Source organism: Panthera tigris, chromosome B1, assembly GCF_018350195.1.
Source record: "Panthera tigris isolate Pti1 chromosome B1, P.tigris_Pti1_mat1.1, whole genome shotgun sequence".
NCBI lineage: Eukaryota > Metazoa > Chordata > Mammalia > Carnivora > Felidae > Panthera > Panthera tigris.
Genome location: NC_056663.1, coordinates 42391872 through 42415022, shown reverse-complemented (window position 1 = coordinate 42415022; position 23151 = coordinate 42391872). Strand labels below are relative to the sequence as shown.

Here is a 23151-nt window from a genome sequence, read left to right as displayed (position 1 = left end):
ACTCAGTCTCTTGGTATGATGAAAAAACACTGGAAAACTACGCATGCTCACAAGTACTTTCTTTAAGCAGTCCTCATTAGATCCTGTCTTTACTGAAGAAAGCAAAAATTCTGTAAGATGTCTATATGATGTGGTTCCATTCACAGGCAATTTGGGAATCCTTACCAGCAATTTTTTTAGATCCTGTTGTCCACATCATTCACTGACAATATTTATACAAAGAAGGGAAGGGACAGGGTGACAGCAGTAAAAGGCTTTCCAGGCACTTATGGATTTACCTTTGGCAAAGACCATCAGCAAATTATAACCTTAAGGCTTGTATCACGTTTCTGGGAAACAGAAACTGACATTGTTTCCCTGTAGATGGTCTTGCCCTCTGAACAATTTTGAAGCTCCTTAATCTCTCAACTGCATCTGAATGCTTCTAGGCAACACTCAAGGAGAACTGCTCAGTGTCACGTAGAAACGTTATTCAGGCCTTTCAGTGCCAGAGCTTGTGGATGATTTGAGAGCAATGCAGTATGGAGTTCAGAACCATGGGCTTTGGTGTCAAATAGCCCTGGATTCGAGTTGTCTCATCAGAGATGAAGGATTTGCAGACGAAATTAGTTTCCTATTGCCACTGTAACAAACTGCCACATATTTAGGGGCTTTAAACAACACAAATTTATTATCATATAGTTCAAGAGGCCAGAAGTCTAAAATGCATGTACAGTGATGTGTTCCTTCTGAAGGATGCAGAGAACAGTCTGTTTCTTTGCCTGTTCCAGCTTCTAGAGGCTGTCTACCTTCCTTGGCTCATGGCCCCTTCCTCCAACTTTTTCTAAAGTAGCAACATAGCATCCTTCTCTCTCTCTTTTGTAAAGACTTTTGTAATTACATAAGCCAACCAGATAACGCAAAATAATCTCTCCATCTCAAGATCTTAATGTATTTACACCTGCAAAATTCCTTTCGTCATATAAGTTCCTTTTGCAGTGTAAGGTTTCCTTTTGCCTATATTCATAGTTTCCAGGGATTAGAACAAAGACATTTTAGGGGTGCATTATTCACCTAAAACTGGGAGCAAGTTGTCAATGTCTCAGTTCTCTTATCTATAGCATGAGGATTGCATATAGTTTCATATAGTTCCTACTATAAAGGGTTGTTATGGAATCAAATAGAATTGCACACATGTTATTTAATATTACTATGAAGAAATATTAAGTGATCCAGGAACTTTAGACACAGTAATGAGGAAGAATAATCTGATCCCTGTTCATGGTGGCACTAGACTTTATTTTTTTTTAATTTTATTTTTAAGTAATCTCTATACCCAATGTGGGGCTAGAACTCATAACCTCAAGATCAAGAGTCGCATGCTTTTCCCACTGATCCAGCCAGGCACTCCAGTGGAGCTAGACTTTACATGAATACTTGGACAAACAAATGTATGCTTCAGAACTGTAGCAAGTGCTACTAAGGAATGGTAAATGGTACTTTGGCAAAGAGAACTGATCTATCTAAGTCTAAAAGAACCAGAGGACAGGGAAGGCGCTCTGAACAAGTAGCTTTTAGGAATGAAGAGGAGTTACCTAGCTGAGGTAAAATGTAGGAGAGAACATTCCAGAAAGAGGAAAAATATGTGCAAAGACCCATGGAGGAATAAGTGTGATGTAATCAAGGAATTGGAAGGCATAAAAGCATGGGGGAGAGTGACGAACTGTAATGTTGTAGAAGTAGTCGGAACCAGAGCAAATCAAGCTCAAAAAAGTTATGTTAAGGGGATGCCTGGGTGGTTCAGTCAGTTAAGCATCCAACTCTTGATTTCAGCTCAGGTCATGATCTCACCATTCTTGAATTCGAGCCCCACACAGGGCTCTGCACTGACCATATAGAACTTGCTTGGGCTTCTCTCTCTCTCCCTCCCTCTTTGCCCCTTCCCCATTTGCATTCTCTCTCTCTCTCTCTTTCTCTCTCTCTCAAAATAAATAAATAAACTTTAAAAGAAAGATTATGTTAAGATTTGAGGGCTTATCCTAAGAGTAAAAGCAAGAGTGGTCTGACCAGATTGTTTATTAGAAACTATTTCTCTGGGTGCTTTGTAGAGAATGGAGGACAGAACTAAAATCAGGAATGCCAGGAAAGAAGTTGGGTTTAGTCCAGGTGACAGAAGACAGGCTGTCATAGACTGACGGGGCTTCTGAGGAAGCACACCCTGAGAGGGGATGAGCAAGCGGGTGATTTATTATGGAGTGTTCTTGGGACCAGTGCCTACAGATAGGAAAAAAAAAAAACAGGTTTGGGCAGAAGGAGGTCTCAGCTGACCCTAAAAGATGCTCTGTAGTGTGCGTGACCCTTCAGACATGGGGGTCATGGAAGTGGACTTTACATCCTCATGTTGATCAGTCATTAGATGCAGCTGCACCGGGGGTTGGGGGGGGTAACCTTCTTCAGTGGGGGCAGTCCCCGAAGAAGGCTGACAGCAGAGCATCTGGGGAAACCTTAAATGGAGATAAAGGTTGTGCACAGCGGCATCCACCACATGGAAGCTTGTCTAACCAATGGAGAGACAGGGTGCCTGGGTGGCTCACTCTGTTAAGCGTCCGACTTCGGCTCAGGTCATGATCTTGTGGTTCATGAGTTTGAGCCCTGAGTCAGGTTCTGTGCTGACAGCTCGGAGCCTGGAACCTGCTTTGGATCCTGTGTCTCCCTCTCTTTCTGCCCCTCCCCCCTCATGCTCTATCTCTCTCTCTCTAAAAATAAATAAACATAAAAAATTTAAAAAAATAAACAATGAAGAGAAAGTGGATAGATTTGAGAAGTATTTTCTGGATACAATTTATATACATCTAAGCCATATGTGTGTGTGTATATATATAGAGAGAGACAGAGACAAAGAGAGATCTAGATAGTTTAGATAGGAGAAAAAAAGAGAGGAAGAAATCAGAGATTATAGCTGGGTTTCTGACTTTGATAATTGAACAGCTATTTGTACCACATTTGCATTTATTTGTATTGATCACTTAGTTAAATAAATGAGTATATACCTCAGAAGACAATGGCATGCTGGAATTAAAATTTGAGAGTAATCAGTTAGTAGGGAATAAAGGCATGAGCTCTATACAAATGGTCTCAAGAAAGAGCATAGCACGAGAAGGGTGGCAAAGCCCTAATGAAGGTGGATTGTGTAATGTTTTGGCACTGTGCTTGGCACCTAGGAAAATTCAGTACAAATCCTTGATGACATAATAATAACTATTTTTAACAGTGAGGAAAATGAGTATATTTTTAATAGCCACAAAGATGTGCCACATATGTTGGTAAGCCCATAGGCAACCCATAGGCAGCAGATCATAAGGTTCTTCCACGGGAAAGCTGGAACAAGCAGTCACGGCCACGTCCAGGGGGTGAACACCAGCTCACCTAGAAACGTCTTTCAAAGAAGCATCCTTCAGGAAGAGAGCATGTTGGACTCCTGTCTGTCTTCCGTTCCCCACATCAGAGCCTTCAGCAATCCTGTTGACTTGGCCTTCATGACATGCCCAGAATCTGATCAGCTCTCACCACCTGCATGTTGACCTAGCTAGTGGGGACCTTCATCATCTCTTGCCTGGATTATTTTGACAGCCACATCACCAGTCGTTTTGCTCCTCGTGCCCTGCTTGTCTCCCTAAAAAATGTATCCTCTACTAAGAAGTAATTTAAATTATAAGTGAAATCATGTCATTTTTCTGGTTCAAATTCTCCAAGGCTACCCATGTCCTACAGAGTAAAAGCTCAATCCAGAAAAGAGTCTTGCGGGTTGTACTCAGTCTTTCCTTGCCTTTTTCCCCATTGGTGTCTCCTCCTGACCTCCTGTCCTTCCCTTCTTCTCTGGCCAGTCTGCTCCAGCCACACTGGTCCCCAACCATTCTCCATACTCTTCAGACACACTCTTATCTTCCAGCCTCTGTACTTGCTGTACCCTTTGCCCACAACACCTGTCCTCTAGATGCCTCCACAGCTAACTCCCTCACCTCCTTCCAGTCTCTGTACAATGTCACATTAAAAGAAACTGCCCCAGAATATCCTGTACAAATTTCAACCCTCCCCTTCCTCTCCGGTACAACTTGGCCACACTTTTATCCACAATAGGTAGTAGTTTCTGACATCATCTAGGTTATAAATGTATATTCTATTATCTATTTCCTGGTAGAATGTAAACTCCATTAAGGTCAGGTAGGGATTTTTGTTTGTTTGGTTCAGTTTGTTTGATTTAGTTTGGCTAATTGTTATATTTCCAATGCCTAAAACTCTTCTAGCTAAAGTAGACTTTTAATAAATATTGATTGAATTAATGAGTGAGTGAATGAATAGATATGTACGAAGAGTCTAACTCAATTTTCTTTTTTTTAAATTTTTTTGAAGTTTTTATTTATTTTTGAGACACAGAGAGACAGAGCATGAGCAGGGGAGGGGAAGAGAGAGAGGGAGACACAGAATCCAAAGCAGGCTCCAGGCTCTGAGCTGTCAGCACAGAGCCTTATGGAGGGCTCGAAGTCACAGACTGTGAGATCATGACCTGAGCTGAAGGCTGACGCCTAACCGAGCCACCCAGGTGCCCCTAGTTTAACTTAATTTTCTAGTGAGGTGTCTTCCCCATACTTTCTCCTCTTGTGCATTTTCTAGACCTGATTTGACTAATGAGAGGAAACTCATGAAGTTCAGCCCTGCTTCTGTAGCTCAGGCAGAAAGTTCACACAGAGAAGTCTCTAGGGCCCTTTGAAGTTGACATCTACCATTTGGTTGCATGTAGGTGTTCCACACATCAGTGGGGACACTGGCTAGCTAAATATTGTGGAAGGTGAGAAATTTAAATTCTTCCGGAAAAAGGTATTGCTCTATGTCTGGGCAGTGCCAAAGTAAATACTAAAGGAAAAAATCAGCTCATTTCTTTGAGTACTATATTTGTAAAGCACCTGATTGAATTTCCCTCCCCACGTTTTTGTTTTTGTTTTTGTTTTTGTTTTTGTTTTTGATAGGTACTGTTGTTGATACATGCAGAAACCTAAGGAGATATTGTCTGTCACTATCAAATTACAATATTGGGGCATCTAGCTGGCTCAGTTGGTGGAGCCAGAGAGTCTTGATCTTGGGGTTGTGAGTTCGAGTCTCCGTCTTGGGGTTGTGTTGGGTGGTGTGGAGATTGCCTAAAAATAAAATATTAAAAAAATAAAGAGTAATAAATTACAGTTTTATTCAGTGATTACAGATTAGCTCTTGTGCACAGTCTCAGAAAGGTCACAGTGTCAGGGTGTGTCATGTAAGCGTTTTGTAGGTAAACTCCCCTTTAAAATCAGATGTACTCCAGATTGATGTCCTTGATTCTTCAGCTTCCTCTCAGCAGCTGTGGAGTGGCCCTGGATGGGGATGTCCAAAGGGCGCAGGCATGGGCTGCCAAATGTTTGGAATACACTCTAATGACTTCAGGAATTAAAACTTTCCTGTGGTTAACAGAAGCCTTTGTTTCGGTTGTTGTTGGGAAAGATTTTGAGAGTCTAAGCCACGTTGTTTGTGTCTTATCTTTGCCCTTCCGTGGTTTTGGCTATTTTTAAAAGAAGGACCCAAGCCAGTATAATCCTATTTGCCACAGATGAGGTAAAAAGAAATCCCCACATCCCTGCTCTATCACCAAGCACAGCTTTTGACATTTTGCACAAGAACAGGATATTGGCAACTCAACTGTTAAACTTGTCTGTGATTATTCTTCCTTGAGATCACTCTGATGTCACCAGTGTAATTTGAGCCTGGAGCTTTTGTTCACACTTTAAATAGCAGTCCCGGAATGATTTTGCTACAGACTCTCTGGAGAGCCCGGGAGCCGAATTCCCGAAGATCCTCACGTCGATGAAAGCAAGGCAAAGCCACCAAGCCACCATCACCATGTCCACCTCTCTGCGCGTGAGCCCTTCCATCCACGGCTATCACTTCGATACAGCCTCGCGGAAGAAAGCCGTGGCCAACATCTTTGAAAACATAGACCAAGAATCTCTACAGAGACTTTTCAAAAACTCTGGGGACAAGAAAGCGGAGGAGAGAGCTAAGATCATATTTGCCATAGATCAAGATCTGGAGGAGAAAACACGAGCCCTGATGGCCCTGAAGAAGAGGACGAAAGACAAGCTTTTCCAATTTCTGAAACTGCGGAAATATTCTATCAAAGTTCACTGAGGACAAGAGGATGGATAAGGACATTATCCAAGAATAGACATTTAAAGACCGAGAGGGTTCGAGAGACCCTAACACATGCAGCATTTTGTTGCTGCCCTGCGAGCTTCTCTTCCATCAGGACTGCAGAGGCTGGAAAGGAACAGAACAAACCGGTTACAAAGACTCCAACCAATTTCACGCCTGTGCTGTTACAGTGGAGAACAAAATGCTTTCGACAAGGATTTGAAAACTCTCCCTGCGGGAAAGGACCGATGCTGGTGTCAGGAGAAGAGTCTGAAGAGATGTAATGAGGACTGAGGCTGAAGATAACAGAACGCTGGCTGTTATGGGTTCTTAAGGCTGAAGATAAAAGAACTGCAGCCAGGGTCTCTTTCTCAGGCCCTAGGACTTAAATTCAACCTGAACTTTTTTTTTTTTCCATAATGATAGTGGGTAGGAAGAGGGAGGAGGGAGAGGGGGAAACGGGGAGAGAGAATACTCTGCTCCGATGTTTACTAAATTTTTTATTTGAGTGTTCAAAGTGTTGCCAAATTTCAATGTTGTCTATTGGTATAGGTTTTTTAGAGATCAGTAATTGATTATTTATTTGCATTTTTTACAGTGCCTGAAAAAGTGCACCGTAAGGGTGTAAGTTACAAATTATGCAATACTTCTAGCAGCTCAGTTAGACCACCTTCTGGTTTATAAAAAGTTTATATACATTTCAAACTGGTTAAACAAAAGTTAAAATAATGGGGTCTTTCATAAATCCAAAGTACTGCGAAAAAATTTTATAATTTTTTTATCTTCTAATGCTAAAACATAATCTAATTAGATTTCTTACAGTTACTGCAGTAAGCATTAGGAAGGGAGTATGATATACTAAATAGTTTATAAAGATGCTATGGTTTCTATAATTTATTATACAAAACAAATGATATGCAACTGTAATAAATTATTATAAACTTAGCTGCTCTTGGTCTGTGATGATTGGTCTCAAAGGAAAAAGTAGGATGGTTAATATTTATTATTATAAACTATTATGAACCTTTGTAAGGATTTTGCTCTAAAAGCAACATATGCTTTTAGAGTAGCTTTACATTAATTGTCAAACTTTCAAAACAAATTCTTCAAATATCTAAGAAGTTTCTCTGTCCCAACTTTAGAATACGAGATATAGACAGAAATTCATTCACTGCCTCATCAAGTGCTGTCTATATGTCCATTGAGAGTGATTTTTAAAAAAACCTTTTTCACCATATTTTTGAAATTTTTCCTCTGTGTCTATAGAGACTATGTATATATATATATATACACATTTATTTCTTCCAAAACAGTATATTTTGGGGTTGGAGTCCAAATTAGGATCAAGATTATGTGGGTTATCAATGTTTATTCCATATAGACCAATATGGGAATAACATTACAGCCATTTTTATTTCCTCATAAAATTATAATAAAATCTTTCTAAGAAAGCATACATCAATGCCTGCTGCACTTTCTTAGCACACAGAAACAAAATTTCCCAGAAATTAGGCATTTTAGAATGTCTACAGAGGTTTCTGAAATTTGCTGATTGTAGTAAAAAAACAAGTGAATAATAAGTGAATAATTTAAAATCTTCTGGGAGAGTTACAAGTCAATTTTAAATGATCAATTTTTAAAAAGGAAATGAAATGGTCAAATCTATTTTCAAATGTCAATGGGTAAGTTTACTGAAGATAATATAAAATCACCCCATTAAAAAGGAATTTTTTACATAAGAACATCCATGAAAGCCACAAATTAATATGCAGAAATGTGTGTGTGTGTGTGTGTGTGTGCGCATTTTTCTGGAAGGAGTATTTATAATTTCTATCAGATTTGCAAAGACATCCATGACATCCAAATAAATGAAGAATAAAAGAGGAAGGCTGTCAGGTGGAAGGCTCAGCTCGTCATGGTATTTGGTGTTACCAGAGCAGAGACTGTAAAGGAGTCTTCTGCTCCATGACCTTATTTCCACATGCTTGCAAACTAAGCTTGCTTAATGATCTCACCTAAAGTCTTCTTTTCACATGCTAAGAATAAGCTTCCTACCTCTGATCTGGCTTGTCAATGACACATTTTCACTGTCTGTCTAGAATTAATCCTCCAAAGACGTTAAAGAACGACTTGGGAAGGAAACTTCGTAACTAACTCCAGAATCATACTCCCTGTTTCCTATAAAAATGTTTGGCTTATATTCTTTTTAAAGACTTTACCCATACCTTGGGTGCTGAACATAGTTGAAAATTTGAATTTATTGCACTGATGCATTACTATATACTCTGCCTCTGTGGTTTTCAATAGAGACTAATGTTTGTCTTATCCACTCTGCAAATTAGCATGTATTAACTTAGTTTTCTTGCAATATATTATCGTTATTTTCTTATTGCAAGACTATAACGTGGGAAACACATTTAAAAGCGATTGGGATACAATCCACAATAGTGTGGACAAGAATAACTCTTGTAGTAGATTATTGCACAAACATGCTGTTTTTCTCCTTCATAGATAACAAAAGTCAGAATCAATGTGATTACAAAAGGGTGATTTTTAGCTTCATAATGCTTTCATCATTTAATGTGAGGTGTACATAAACATCATTAGAACAGGTAGAACTGGGGCGCCTGGGTGGCGCAGTCGGTTAAGCGTCCGACTTCAGCCAGGTCACGATCTCACGGTCCGTGAGTTCGAGCCCCGCGTCGGGCTCTGGGCTGATGGCTCGGAGCCTGGAGCCTGTTTCCGATTCTGTGTCTCCCTCTCTCTCTGTCCCTCCCCCGTTCATGCTCTGTCTCTCTCTGTCCCAAAAATAAAATAAACGTTGAAAAAAAAAAAAAAAAAAAAGAACAGGTAGAACTAGTTCAATTCAGAAAACCTTCAATGGCACAGGGATGGCCAAATATGTCTAAAGACACCTCATTGTAATAGAAGATATAAAAGCAAAAGCAGCAAAGGTGAAATAGCTCCTTAGTAACACTAGTATTATTAGGATCATAATAACAACAACTACATTTCATTAAGTGTTTACTATTTGGCACGCAATTTTCAAAGTGCTTTTTATGCATTGAATCACTTAGTACCATGACATAAGAGCATGTGTGTGCATGCATGTGCTTATGTGTATGGTGTAATGACACAGAAGCACAGAGAGACGAAGTCACATGCTCAAGGACACACAGCTAAGGAGGCCAGGAATCAAATCCAAGGAGACTTGCTCCAAATCCTCATTTCCAGCCACTAGGTAGACTGCTTCTCTAGGAGAAATTTAGCTCCTCCTTTTTTCCTATGAAATGACAATCACTTATATGCTAGTAAGTCAGAAAGACAGGAAGGCATGGCCTCTGAGAAATCACTTTTATCTGCTCTGAGACTCTTGTCTATTTGGCACTTGCTCTATACAGGGAACTTCATGGTTTAGTCATTTAAAATTTTTTCACATTTACTTATTTTTGAGAGAGAGAAAGAGACAGAGCATGAGCAGGGGAGGGGCAGAGAGAGAGGGAGACACAGAATCCAAAGCAGGCTCCGGGCTCCAAGCTGTCAGCACAGAGCCCAACTCGGGGCTTGAACCCATGAACTGTGAGATCGTGACCTGAGCTGAAGTCAGACACTTAACCGACTGAGCCACACAAGCACCCCCATAGTTTATTCATTTTAATTGTATCAAAGAGTCTTAGATGTAGCCTTTCAAGTCTTCAGTTAAAATAACACCTGGGTTAACACTTGGAACAAAAGATCACATGTAACATCTCTTCCCATTGTCAGTCAACATTTTGGGTCTCCATTTGCTCATTGAGGGAAATCAGAAACTGTAGATTCATGATTTTATTCCCTCAGGGAAGAGCTCCTGTGTTCATCACTATGGCCCATAGCAAAGAGGGTTTATATCTATAGGAGCCTCCAGTAGATGGGATTTATTGATAAAGGGGCCCAGGGTATAACAGTGCCTACTATTTCCCCCATTGTTAGAGGGTAGTCAGAGGATGCAATTGATGTTCCCTTGGAAAGCCTAGTCTAATAAACAAATAATTAATCCACAGCCAAGGTATTACATGGCCTTTCATAGTACCTCATCTACCCTTCTAAAGTCCACATAAGGGTTTCCCAAAACAGCATGTTACTTGGTTACTCCCTTTCTTGCACATAAGGAGTTGTAGAGTGGAATTAGGTTTATATCTTATACATTCATGCAACAAAAATATAGTAGGCACCATATGTGTGGGTCCCTATGATTGGAATAGATCCCTGTTCTCCTTATCGGAGGAACCAGAAAATATTTTAAAATAAATATAAAGCAGTGAGATATATAACAGAAGTTTAATAAACAGGGTGCTATGAGAACACAGGTGTGTGTGTGGAGAGGGGGGTTTCTGCCTGTGTGTGTTTGGGGGATAGCAGAAGTGGAGGAAATCTAACCCAATCTGGGGAGATCCTGGAAGAGTCCATGGAGAAGTTTCAATGTAGGATTTAGTAAGGAGAGTAGATAGGGAAAATTTGATCTCAGTATCTGGGTATAGTGTTTGCAAAGGAAAGAAGGCATGAAAGTGTGAACTGTCTGAGAATCTCTAAGCAGTTCAGTATGGCAGGGGCCTAAGCATTTGGGGGCAATAATTAAAAAGGCAACTAGGTTTTAAATGACAAGCTTGAGTCTTAATTTTATTCTGAAGGTAATAGAGAATCTTTAAGGACCTTAAATAGAAGAGTGGCATTTACTGCCTAACTACTCTGCATCAGACCCTAGGAAAAGGTATGATTAATATTTTGAAAAATAATATACTTCTTTCTGTCTGGCTGCAGCCAGCATCTCACAGGTAAGCAAAGATGGGAGCTTACAAGTACATCCAGGATCTATGGAGGAAGAAGCAGTCTGATGTCTGAGTCCATTTATTGGACTCGTGTGCCATGTGGTGGCCACAAACGCCCAGTCCCTAAGGGTGGGACCTATGGCAAGCCTGTCCTTCATGATGTTATCCAGCTAAAGTTTGCCCAAAGCCTTCAGCCTGTCACAGAGGAGAGAGCTGGATGCCATTGTGGGACTCTGAGAGTCCTGAATTCTTGCTGGGTTAGTGAAGATTCCACATACAAATTCTTTGAGATTATCCTCATTGATCCATTCCATAAAGCTATCAGAAGAAAGCCTGACACCCAGTGGATCACCAAACCAGTCCACAAGCTCAGGAAGATGGAAAGGCTGACATCTGCAGACCATGAGAGCCATGGCCTTGGACAGTTCTATCACACCATTGGTGGTTTTCACTATGCGGAAAAGAGAAGACACAATACTCTTCAGATCTGCCATTACCACTAATAAAATAATTCTTGTAAAATTCTTACCTAATAAACAATGTACGACAAAAAAAAAGAGAAGAAAGAAAGAAAGAGAGAGAGAGAAAGAAAGAAAGAAAGAAAGAAAGAAAAACAAAGAAAGAAAAAGAATGCACTCTCTGTCTAGCAGCTGAATACACAGTTAGATTTTACACTGATTTCTTCCAGAACTCTGTTGCCTCGCTGTTGGTCTACTGAAGTGCAAAGTCATATTGGACCTTTGTGGCTCGGTAATCAATCGGCAATTATGTGGAAGCTGAGGTCGAAATAGAAGGGATAATGAAGAAAAGGGTTGGGAGGCCAGATTGGGGGAAACTGAAACTAGTATATTCCTTAATTAAATTTTTTTTATCTAAAAATAAATTTTAGTGTTTATTTTTTAAAGAGAGAGGGACAGAGTGCAAGCGGGGAAGGAGCAGAGACAAAGGGAGATACAGAATCTGAAGTAGGCTCCAGGCTCCGAGCTGTCAGCACAGAGCCTGATGCAGGGCTGGAACTCACTAACTGTGAGATCATGACCTGAGCCAAAGTCGGCTGCTTAACTGACTGAGCCACTTAGGCGCCCCTCCCTAATTAAATTTTTAAACTATGTTTGACCTTATAACAGTCTTATGGTTTAACAGATATTATAAAGAAATGGCTACTAAGTTCTCTCTTCACTTACATAACTTTTCTACAAAGTTTCCAGATATTTTAAGTGTTTATTACTGATATACACAAATGTGTTCTATTTTAATGTATGTACCCATTGACAGTGGTTTGGTTGGTTATGTATTAGCAAAACTATCTTAAAGAATTTTGGAAATAGACATCCTGTTCCAATATGGTTTATCAGTGGTTCAAAAAAGTCAGAAATACTTTTGTTGAGGAGTCAAAGAGTTTTGTTGTAGCCACCTTTCTCCTCCCTCCCCCTTATGAACATTGGCTCTCTGTGTGCATATGTGTGCACGTACATACACATGCATAAACACACATTCACACATACATGCACACATTGACATGTATGCATACACACATACATATACACATATGCACGCATATACACACATAAACACACATATATACACACATGCACACAAATACACATATATACACACATGCACACACAAATACACATATATACACACATGCACACACAAATACACATATATACACACATGCACACACAAATACACATATATACACACATACACACGTGCACATATGTACACACACACACATACAAATACCATTTACAGTCAGTTTGTGTTCTTGAGCCTTTATTTCCTCGTCTGTGGGCAGCAGCATGGTGTTGAGCCAACACCACCAGACTGAGGCAGAGGTTCTGGGGTTTTTCACAACTGTGCCTTAAGCAAATTTATTTTCCATCTCTGGATTTCATCTGTAAGGGGAAAAAACTTAGATCTGACTGGACCATGTTTGTGACCTCTTCCAGATTTCAGATTTGACATAAATGGGAAATAATAACTCTAATGCCTTACATGGTAGGACTTCCTTCTGGATCAAACAGTATTCTATGTGTGGCAGGAATTTCTCTTAAATCAAACAAAAGGGTAATTAAAAAGTTTTGATCATTAATCATGGTTCCGAAGGCAGAATGTGAGGAAAATAACTTTCGGTGGATCCATCTATGTTTTTGAAGAGCCTACCTCTTCTTTGGTTGTGGGTGCCCATGCTGGGCCAGCTGGTGATAGTTGACTATCTCTTCCACATCCATGCAATGAAGGAGTCACTGAGACAGCCTCCACTGTTGGTGAGAATCACAATCACCTATAGCATTTAAAATTTTTTTAATGTTTATTCATTTTTGATAGAGAGACAAGAGTGTGAGGTGGGGAGGGACAGAGAGAGAGAGAGAGAGAGACAGAATCTGAAGCAGGTTCCAGGCTCTGAGCTGTCAGCACAGAGCCGGACGCAGGGCTTGAACTCATGAACTGCGAGATCATGGTCTGTGCTGAAGTTGGATACTTCACTGACTGAGTCACCCAGGTGCCTCTCATCTATAGCATTTTAAAGATACAGATTCCTATTCCCAATCACTCTGGGCATTGGGCCCAGTAATGGGTGTTCTTACAAAGTTCCACAGTTAATTGCAGAGAATGTCAGATGTAGGAGACCATTTCTTTCTTTTTTATTAATTTTATTTTTTTATTTTTTAAAACTTACATCCAAATTAGTTAGCATATAGTGCAACAATGATTTCAGGAGCAGATTCCTTAGTGTCCCTTACCCATTTAGCCCATCCTCCCTCCTACACCCCCTCCAGTAACCCTCTGTTCTCCATGAGTCTCTTCTGTTTTGTCCCCCTCCCTGTTTTTATATTATTTTTGTTTCCCTTCCCTTATGCTCATCTGTTTTGTCTCTTAAAGTCCTCATATGAGTGAAGTCATATGATTTTTGTCTTTCTCTGACTGACTAATTTCACTGAGCATAATACCCTCCAGTTCCATCCATGTAGTTGCAAATGGCAATATTTCATTCTTTTTGATTGCCGAGTAATACTCCATTGTATATATATACCACATCTTCTTTATCCATTCATCCATCAATGGACATTTGGGCCCTTTCCATACTTTGGCTATTGTTGATAGTGCTTCTATAAACATGGGGGTGCATGTGTCTCTTCGAAACAACACACCTGTATCCCCTGGATAAATGCCTAGTAGTGCAATTACTGGGTCGTTGGGTAGTTCTATTTTTAGTTTTTTGAGGAGACCATTTCTTATGTTACAGTTGGATCTTCCGTTGACGACATTTCTTAAAGAAGACTTAAAGAGGGTTTGATTTTTGGCATTAAAGTTTTTCTTACTATATTGACTCTGTCCTTCACTGAAAAATCATGTCCAAGTAAGAACATATGTTGAGGAAAGTATAATTTCTCTGGAATTTTGATAATTGCCTTGTGTGTAGACTAATGCTTCCATATCTTCTTTGTGATTTCTTTCCTTGAGTTTCAGTCTGATATTTGTCTACTTTGATACATATGTGTTTTGCCAGGAGAAAATCTGCTTCCTGTCACTACCTTCTCTTCTTACTCTTCTGCAATTTGTCCATGTTATTTATGCCCAGGCTTTATCATTGAAAAATATTGGAGAATCCCACAGATCCCAGAAAGCCATGGGAGCCACAGCAAATATAAGTGCTGTGTAGAAGTATCTTTCCTGACTGATAAATGTAGAACAGCTCTGCCTGCAGTTGTTTGCAAACCTACTATTATCAGAACCTCCTGGGGAACATTTTAAAATCCAGGTCCCTGGATTTAATGATTCAGAATTTCTGGGGCTGGTCACTTGCTATTCCTGTTCTTAAAACACTCCCCAGGTGATTTTGCTGCAAAATCAGATTGAGAACCACTGACCTAGGATTAAAGTCACCAACTGTGTGCAGTGTGACCATGTGGCTCATTTTATATCACCCATGTCTCCCCATGAACATTGCAGACCTCGATACATTTTTGACTAAACTAACTGTTGACTCAAGATATGATTAACACCTTATCCTGTAATACATTATTTCTATTCTTTCTCATCTAATCAAATACCATAATTTTCCCTTTGCTCATAAATTCTAAGAAATCCCCTGATCCCCATTAGCTAAACTTCCATAAGGCACATAAACTTAGCAATAATAATACATTTTCCAAATGAATAGAAGGCCTTTCTCCCCCTGCCCCCCTCCATAAATATATTTACTACTTGCCTGCTATCCTGAAGAAATCATTTCTTAGGCAAATTATTCTTTTTAATGTTAGTCTTTAAAAAAGGAAGGTTTAGCACTAATCACCAACAATCACTGATAACTTAGCATACAAGCACTTAATAAAACACTTTCTTCCTAACAGCAAATATCCTCCACTGAGATAACGTGGTTTTAATTTTAAGGGGAAAGTGGGTGGGAGAACAGGAAGATTGAAACCAGGGATAAGAGGACGTCTGAAATTGGTAAAGGAGAAAGCTTCCTAAGGTGGTAGTGTGCTAAAGAGAGACAGCTTCTCCCAACTTTTCATAGCAGTGGTCTTGGCTGTCAGATGGCTAGATCATTCAACGTGTGGTGTAGTAGACAACAGAAAGAGACACAGAGCCATGTGGAGGGTGTAGGAAGAGCTGGCTTCTAATCCTGCCTCTGCCATTTACTAGTTAGGTACATAAATTTTGAGTAAATTGGTTACTCTCTCTATCAGCCTTACTTAATCATCTATAAAACAAGGATAATACCTCTTTCCTGTATTAGTTTGCTAAGGTGGCCATTGCGAAGTACCACAGATGGGGTGCCTTAAACAACAGAAATGTATTTCTCACAGTTCTAGAAGCTGCAAGTTCAAGCTCAAGGTGTCAGCATGGTTTATTTCTTCTGTGGCTTGTCTCCTTGCCTTGTGGATAGCCATCTTTTCTCTGTGTTTTCACAGGGTCTTCCCTCTCTGTGTCTTATTCTTCTCCTTTTATGAGAACAGCAGTCACGTTGGATTAGGGCCCCACCTAATGGCCTTATTTTCACTTACCTGCCTCTTGGAAGGCTGGATCTCCAAATACTGCCACACTCTGAGGTACTAGGTGTTTGGATGTTAATATATGAATATAGAGGGGACACAATTCAACTCATAACACCTCCGTACTTATTTCTTGTGATTGCTACAAGCACAAAATAAAAGAATGTATGTAAAAATGGTCAGAAATTAAGTACTTATAGGGTAAGATCCTTGGGGACAGGGATGGTGCTTTGCTTATTACTGAACATTACAAAGCATCTACCACAGAGCGTAACATGGGTTAGACACTTACTAAATGTTTGTTGAATGAATGCACACACTTCACATAAACATAAAATGTTTGATGTGATGTATCAACTTATTAATATATGAAATGAACATGCAATCATCTGCATCCTTTTTGTCTCCTTAACATCTCAAAGGAGAGTAGCCAACAGAGGCCCTTTAGTGTTAAGTGACTGAACCCTGGCACAAGCCATAGTTCATGTTAAGAGTCATGTCAGGAAGGCATTCTGCCATGGTGCATTTCTGCCACTAAGCACTTTGTTTACTTTTCATTATACATGAATGGCTTCAGAATGTTCAGTGGAAGTGAGCAAGTTCTGCGAACATCTGTGAACTGAGTTTGCTGATCATGTTGTTCTTGACATAATTTTTGTATCTCTGGTTATGGTCTAAAACTAAAAAGTTCTTGTTTTCCTCCATTCTCTTTCTAGCTTCAGAGTCCTAGTATATAACCAGTCACTGCCACAACTTTGGCATTTCATTTGGGTAAGTGTGAAGTAGGAGGGGATGAGAGCAGAAAGGTTGAAAAACTCCAAGTGATAAATACAGACTGAAAACAGACTGTGCTGAGCACAAATGTAATTCTATATATCTTACCTTATATAGCAAGGAATTCAGAATGAATAGAACAGATTTAGAGTTCCATAATCTGTGCATGAGAAGTGTGGGAACCTTTGCAGAATAAAGCCTGCAACATGTTTTTAGGAATCAAATGCCATTGCTTATTAGCTAATTTCGATGGGAAATATATATATATATATATATATATATATATATATATATATATACATACATTTCTATACATTTCTATATATATTTAAAATGTATATTTATATATATATATATCATACCAACAATTAAGATAATATTAACATGTCAATGAACAATCATTTAATTGACTAAAATAAGTCAGCCAAGTAAATGTGGGATAGTATGTAGCAAACTAACAATCTGAGTATCTGGTTTTTAACTTTAAATTGATCAGTCACATTGAGTAGGCACAAACAAGTGTTATTTTTTTATTCTGCATACATTTGGATGTCACAGATACTGGCACCTTCACCTTTCTTATGGAATCAAGAGGGCACATGTGATTCTTCCATGATTACCCAGCCTAGCAAATGGAATCCTCATTATTCTTGAAAGATGTCAAGACCAGGATCTTGTATCTTGCTGATTAGATTTCACACCTATTTCGGTGAACTTTAATTCTTTTACAGCTTTTTCTTATTATTTTAAAACCAATGTAAGAAGCTGAATCTTTTTGTCTTTGGATGTAACAGTTCAATGTTGCTGTCATAAGGGGTTTGTGAAAATTCTAGACAAATGTCACAAAGCTGGTAGCTAGCTTGGGCAGGACAGGGACATGCTGGGTGTGTCACTGTGGAAAACTGCCCCTTGGCCAAGAAAGACCAGAGACTCAATACCATGGGCATCGAGATTGAGAGACTCAGAAAGACTCACTCATCCTATTTAAGTTTGCAGTCCACAATATAAACAAGGACTACCGACTTATTCATTCATAGGAGAAATTTAACTGCCAAGCTGGAGGACAAGTGATTAGTGAAAACAAAGGGAGAGTGTCCTGAGGACGATTTCATCTTTGTTAAGGTTTGGAGAACTAGCCTCACAGCAGAGACTTCTTACTACTTACTGACCACCGCAACATTTAGCTTTGACTATGGAACAAACCATCCCCATACTTAGTGACTTAGACTGACAAGAGTTCTATTTAGCTCCTGCTTCTGTGGGGCAGCCCCGGGGGTTCTTCTGGCCTGTCCTCAGCCATTCTCTGGTAGGTTCTCTCATACATCTGTGGTCAGTTGCCAGGCCATCCATTGGCTAGATCTTGTACTATGACTTCACTCCCATGTCTGGTGACAGGCAGGATGCTGGCTAGGGCACCTTGATTTTTCTCCACTGGTTTTTGCATCTACCATATCAGCACATAAGAGATCTCACCATGAAAGGGCTAGATAGTCATTTGCCAAATTCTACCTTTCGGTCTCCCTTATTTGTACACACCATGCTCACCACTCACCTTCTTTGTAACATTACCCTTTCCAGAAGAGGGGTGCAGTATAAGAAACTACACATTACCTAATCATAAGAGTCACACACCAGGCCTGCTTCCCTGAGATTAAATCCAGATCAGTCTGCAAAACGCACTCACTTATTTAGATTTTTTTTTTTAATTACTCTCATGGCTAGTAAATTGGTTCACAAAAATTATTCATTTGGGAATATTTTTCCACTGACTCCCATGGCTAGCTAATCTCTTCCATAAAGTGTAAATTTTACCAATGTCACACTCAAGAGAATATTCATTGTTTTTTTCGAATCCCTCAATAGTGCAGGAAGGCAGCAACTTCACCTCCTTGTTGCCAAAGCAGTTGACAGGTATGGGCAGAATTCTGAAAAATCCTAACTGCCCCAACCACACTCTTTCATTCCCTACGAAAATGTGTATGTACACATCACAGAACATCCAAGCTAGTCTTTCTCGTTAAAAACCACAGTTTGGAATGGGTGTAAAATTAAGTGCTAAAAATGCCTGTTCTGTTCTCTGGGATGGTCGACATGGAGAGACATTAGCCTGAGGGAGACAGACTGACTGGGGAGAAGAATTAATGGAAGCACATGGCTCCTGTGGGCAGGAAATGCTTTGATAGGCCTTTTCCTCTTTTTGTTACCAGGAGAGCCTTGACAATAGACTCCACCTTAGAGCAGCTGCTTTCTCCCCTTGTGATGATCACAGCATATTTTCCTTGTCAGACTTGTAGTCTGCACCAGGGAGTGCTCAGGAAGGGACATGGACAATGTTGGGGATCTGCCCTTGAGCCTCTGAGCTGTGTGATGGGTGGAGACGTCACCCCCAAGACACACAACGAATTCCTCTGGCAGGCGCTTCAGGAAGGCCATCTGCTTCTGTTGTTCCTCTGACCTTTTGTTGGAACCCACCTGAAATTGGAAAGAAATTACCAGAATAAAACTAAGCCTAAGGCAGTTTTAGACCCTGCTTCTTGTTAAAGCAAGTCAAGTTAGCAAGCCTTGGTTTAGCACCTAACAAGTGCCTGCTATTACATTGGATATTGGCAGTTGAGGGAAAAATGAGAGTTTTGTTCAGTCCCTTCACAGTGTCAGGGCCAAGCGGGATGCTGAATACTTTTAATCTTTTCAATATTTTTGCAAGGCAAGTTTTATTATCCCCATTTTATAGATGAGGAAACTGAGGGTCTGGGAGGGTCACCAACTTTTCCAATGTTGTTCTAGCCTCATAAGAATTCAGGGAAGTACCAGATAAGAATTTTACCTCTCAATCCCATATTTGATTTGATTTCAGCCCTGATGTACCCTTTACTCTGATGCTAAACACTTTTGATTCCCCAATTTCCAGAGGCTCCAATGAAACATTGGAAATCGGGAGAGTTGGTTTTCTCCCTATTCTGACCTGGGTCATGGTCACTTAACTTGCTGGTTTCAGCCCTCTTAATAATGTAAGAGACTGAGACTAAAGACTGAGACTAAATGAGATTATAGGCCTTCTAATACCTGAATCTATAACTGTTTATAAAATGAAGTATCGACTACACTCCGATTAGGATTGCTACCATTAACAAACAAACAAACAAACAAACAAACAGAAAATAATAAGTTGTGGATGAAAATGTAGAGAAATTGGAATCCTTGTGCATTTCTGGTGGGGATGGCAGATGGTGCAGCCACTGTGGAAAACAGTATGGCGTTTCCTTAGAAAATTAAGTGCAGAGTTACCATATGATCCAGCAATTCCACTTCCGGGCATATGCCCTAAATAATTAAAAGCAAGGATTCTGACATGTATTTGTATGCCCATGCTCAAAATAGTGTTATCCAAAACACAATAGCCAAAACATAGAAACAACCCAAATGTTCATTGATGGATAAATGGATAAACAAAATGTGGTATACACATATAGTGAAATATCATTCAACTTTAAAAAGGAAGGGAATTTGGATGCATGCTACAACACTAGTGAATACTGAAGACATTATTCAGTGAAATAAGCCATTATTTTGTGAAATAAGCCAGTCACAAAAAGACAAGTACTGTTTGATGCCACTTATTGAGATATCTAGAGCGCTCAAATTCAGAGATTGAGCCTTGGATGAGCAAGGAGTAGAGAGGTTTTTTGTTTTGTTTTGTTTTGTTTTTTAATAGGTACAGTTTCAGTTTGGAAAGAAGAAGAAGTTTTGAAGGTGGATAGTGATGATGGTTGCCCAACAATGTGACTATACTCCATGCTCTTGAATTATATTCTTAAAATGGCTACAATAGTACATTTTTTACTATTTTAGAGTAAAATGTATATTTTACTATAATTTCAAAAATAGTTGTGGTGCCTGCGTGGCTCAGTTAAGCATCTGACTCGTAAATAATTTTAATGTTTTTTTTTTAATTTTTGAGAGAGAGAGAGAGAGAGAGAGAGGGAGAGAACAAGTGGGGGAGGGGAGGGACAGAGAGAGACAGGGAGACACAGAATCCAAAGCAGGCTCCAGACTTTGAGATGTCAGCCCAGAGCCCGACACAGGGCTCAAACTCATGCAACTGCAAGACAATGACCTGAGCCAAAGTCAGATGCTTAACTGACTGAGCCACCCAGGTGCCCCACAACTGACTCTTCAGCTCAGGTCATGATCTTGCAGTTTGAGAGTTTGAACCCCTCATCAGGGTCTGTGCTGTCAGATTTCAGACTCTTTGGATCATCTGTCCCCCCTTCTCTCTGCTCTCCCCTGCTTATGCTCTGTCTTAAAAATAAATAAACATTAAAAAAAGTTTTAAAATGTGGGATGGGGGTGCCTGGTTGGCTCAGTCAGTAAAGCCCCCGACTTTGGCTCAGGTCAAGATCTCAGAGTCTGTGAGTTTGAGGCCCGCCTCAGGCTCTGTGCTGACAGCTCAGACCCTGGAGCCACCTCAGATTCCGTGCCTCTTTCTGCCTGTCCACCACTCATGCTCTGTCTCTCTCCGTCAAAAATAAATAAACATAATTTTTTTTAAATGTGGGATGGATTTTTATAACAAAACTTAAGAGTATTCCCCTTTCTTGAAATGTTGGCATTATTCAATTTCCTAATTATTTTTAGGGGCTTTCAAAGTACTACTGGTGTAAACTATGACCAAAGGGCTTGCTTGCAATATAAATCTCAGTGTATAGGATAAGTAGAAGTTATTCTGACAAATGATAAAGAAGAGAGAATTTCAAAGAATGGGACTAGTTTATGACAAGATTTTGTGTTTGGAAAAGCATAACTAGTCCAAGAAAATGAAAACAAGTTGGTGTTGCTGGAGCCCAGAGAGTAGGGGAAAGAATGGCTTGTGCTGGAAATGGAGACAGAAACAGGGCTGAATCCTCTGGGGCCAGGTTACAGACTTTGCATTCTGTTATCATGTAAATGGAGCCACTGAAGAATTTCAAGCTGGAGAAAGGCAATATTCTGGTTTGTGTCTTTAAAAGGTCAGTCTGGCAGTATTTTGTAGAAAGGGCTGGTGGGTAGCAGTAGCATGAGAGTACACAGCTTTTTAGGATGCTACTGCAGTTGCCCAGATTGGTGTGCATGGGAGTGAAGATGGAAAGAAGTAGTTGGATTTTAGAGATATTTTGAGAGGAGACACCAACAGAACTTGGAGGCACACTGGCTTAATCCTCAGTGTTATTTCCCTAATAAGTCATTTTCTCCCAATGCCCCGGTCACCCTGCCTGGACCTCCTAATGCCCCGGTCACCCTGCCTGGACCTCCCAATGTCCTGGTCACCCTGCCTGGACCTCCCAATGTCCTGGTCACCCTGCCTGGACCTCTATCACAGTCCACTAGAGCACTGTTGTTGTTGATGGAGGTCATTACCTTTTACCTTCAGCTTTTACCTCTCAGTGTGCCCTTTACATGATAGCTAGATTTAACTTTCTAATTTGCCACTCCATACACATCACTTGCCTGCTCAAAACTTTCAAAGTCTACCCACTGCCTACAGAATCAAGTCCAACTCCATCAGCCTGGCATGCAAACCATTTTATGACTCCATCTCTCTTAATGTCTCTACCTCATCTCCTTCACATGGACTCAATAAAAAACTGTTTATTTATTTGACACTCATTACAGTCCAGATGAATTATCACCAACAATGTGTTATAAAGCATTCCTCTCTGACATTTTCACTCACTCTGTCTTTATGGAACACCCTCGCCCTGGTTCTCCCTCTGTGAATTCCACTTCTTGTTCTGGATCAGAACTCATTTCTTAGGAAGCACTCAGTGAGCCTTAACTCCTCCTACACCGGCTAGCCATTCTCCCCACCATCCTCTGCCATTCATTGCTAGTAATATTTTTAAGGTGTCAGTGGAAGTAGAAATCTTACTTTCTGTTGAGAAGGTGATCCATATGCAGAGAATGTTGCTGATGACCTAATCAACAACCAAACACTTTGGCCAGAGCAGTAAGATGGGCAAAGGGACAGAGAGGCTGAGAGACAGGAGAAAAGAAAAATCGCAGGTACCAGGAAGGGAAGGCAGGAAATGCCGGGAATTCTGTAAAATCAGTATTGAATAACTAAGTAGGTAAGCAAACAAACAAATAAATATATGTTTGACAGCTTTGTCTAACTACAATTTTGAACTGTACATAATTTGGGAATAAGCTATGGCCTCCTCTTAATGATGGCATAGCTAGAACTTACTAGGTCAGTTCAATCATTTCTGAAAACATGGCTCAAGGGACACAAGATGAATAGGTTCTGCTTGAAAATATCTGCCATGCAGTTGGGGGAAGGGCAGGAGGAGGACGGATACATAAACAAGTAATGATAACTTAGGGCAGTAAACACT

General features: G+C 40.1%; 1 protein-coding gene, 1 long non-coding RNA gene and 1 pseudogene across 2 annotated transcripts; all 3 read left to right on the top strand.

Moving 5' to 3' along the window:
- The first annotated feature begins 5794 nt into the window (after window positions 1-5794).
- On the top strand, window positions 5795-7450 carry TCIM (transcriptional and immune response regulator). The gene has a single exon (XM_007097055.3). The coding sequence runs from the start codon at window positions 5869-5871 to the stop codon at window positions 6190-6192; it is 324 nt and encodes a 107-aa protein (XP_007097117.1). The 5' UTR covers window positions 5795-5868; the 3' UTR covers window positions 6193-7450.
- A 3566-nt stretch (window positions 7451-11016) lies between these two features.
- On the top strand, window positions 11017-11503 carry LOC122238062 (annotated as a pseudogene).
- A 6151-nt stretch (window positions 11504-17654) lies between these two features.
- On the top strand, window positions 17655-19297 carry LOC122237624. Its single transcript, XR_006216209.1, has 2 exons — window positions 17655-17902; window positions 18988-19297. It is a non-coding gene; the product is annotated as an uncharacterized LOC122237624 (long non-coding RNA).
- The last annotated feature ends 3854 nt before the right edge of the window (window positions 19298-23151 follow it).

Excerpts from the sequence above, each read along its gene's own strand:
- TCIM (XM_007097055.3), top strand. The coding sequence starts at position 5,869 with ATGAAAGCAAGGCAAAGCCACCAAGCCACCATCACCATGTCCACCTCT.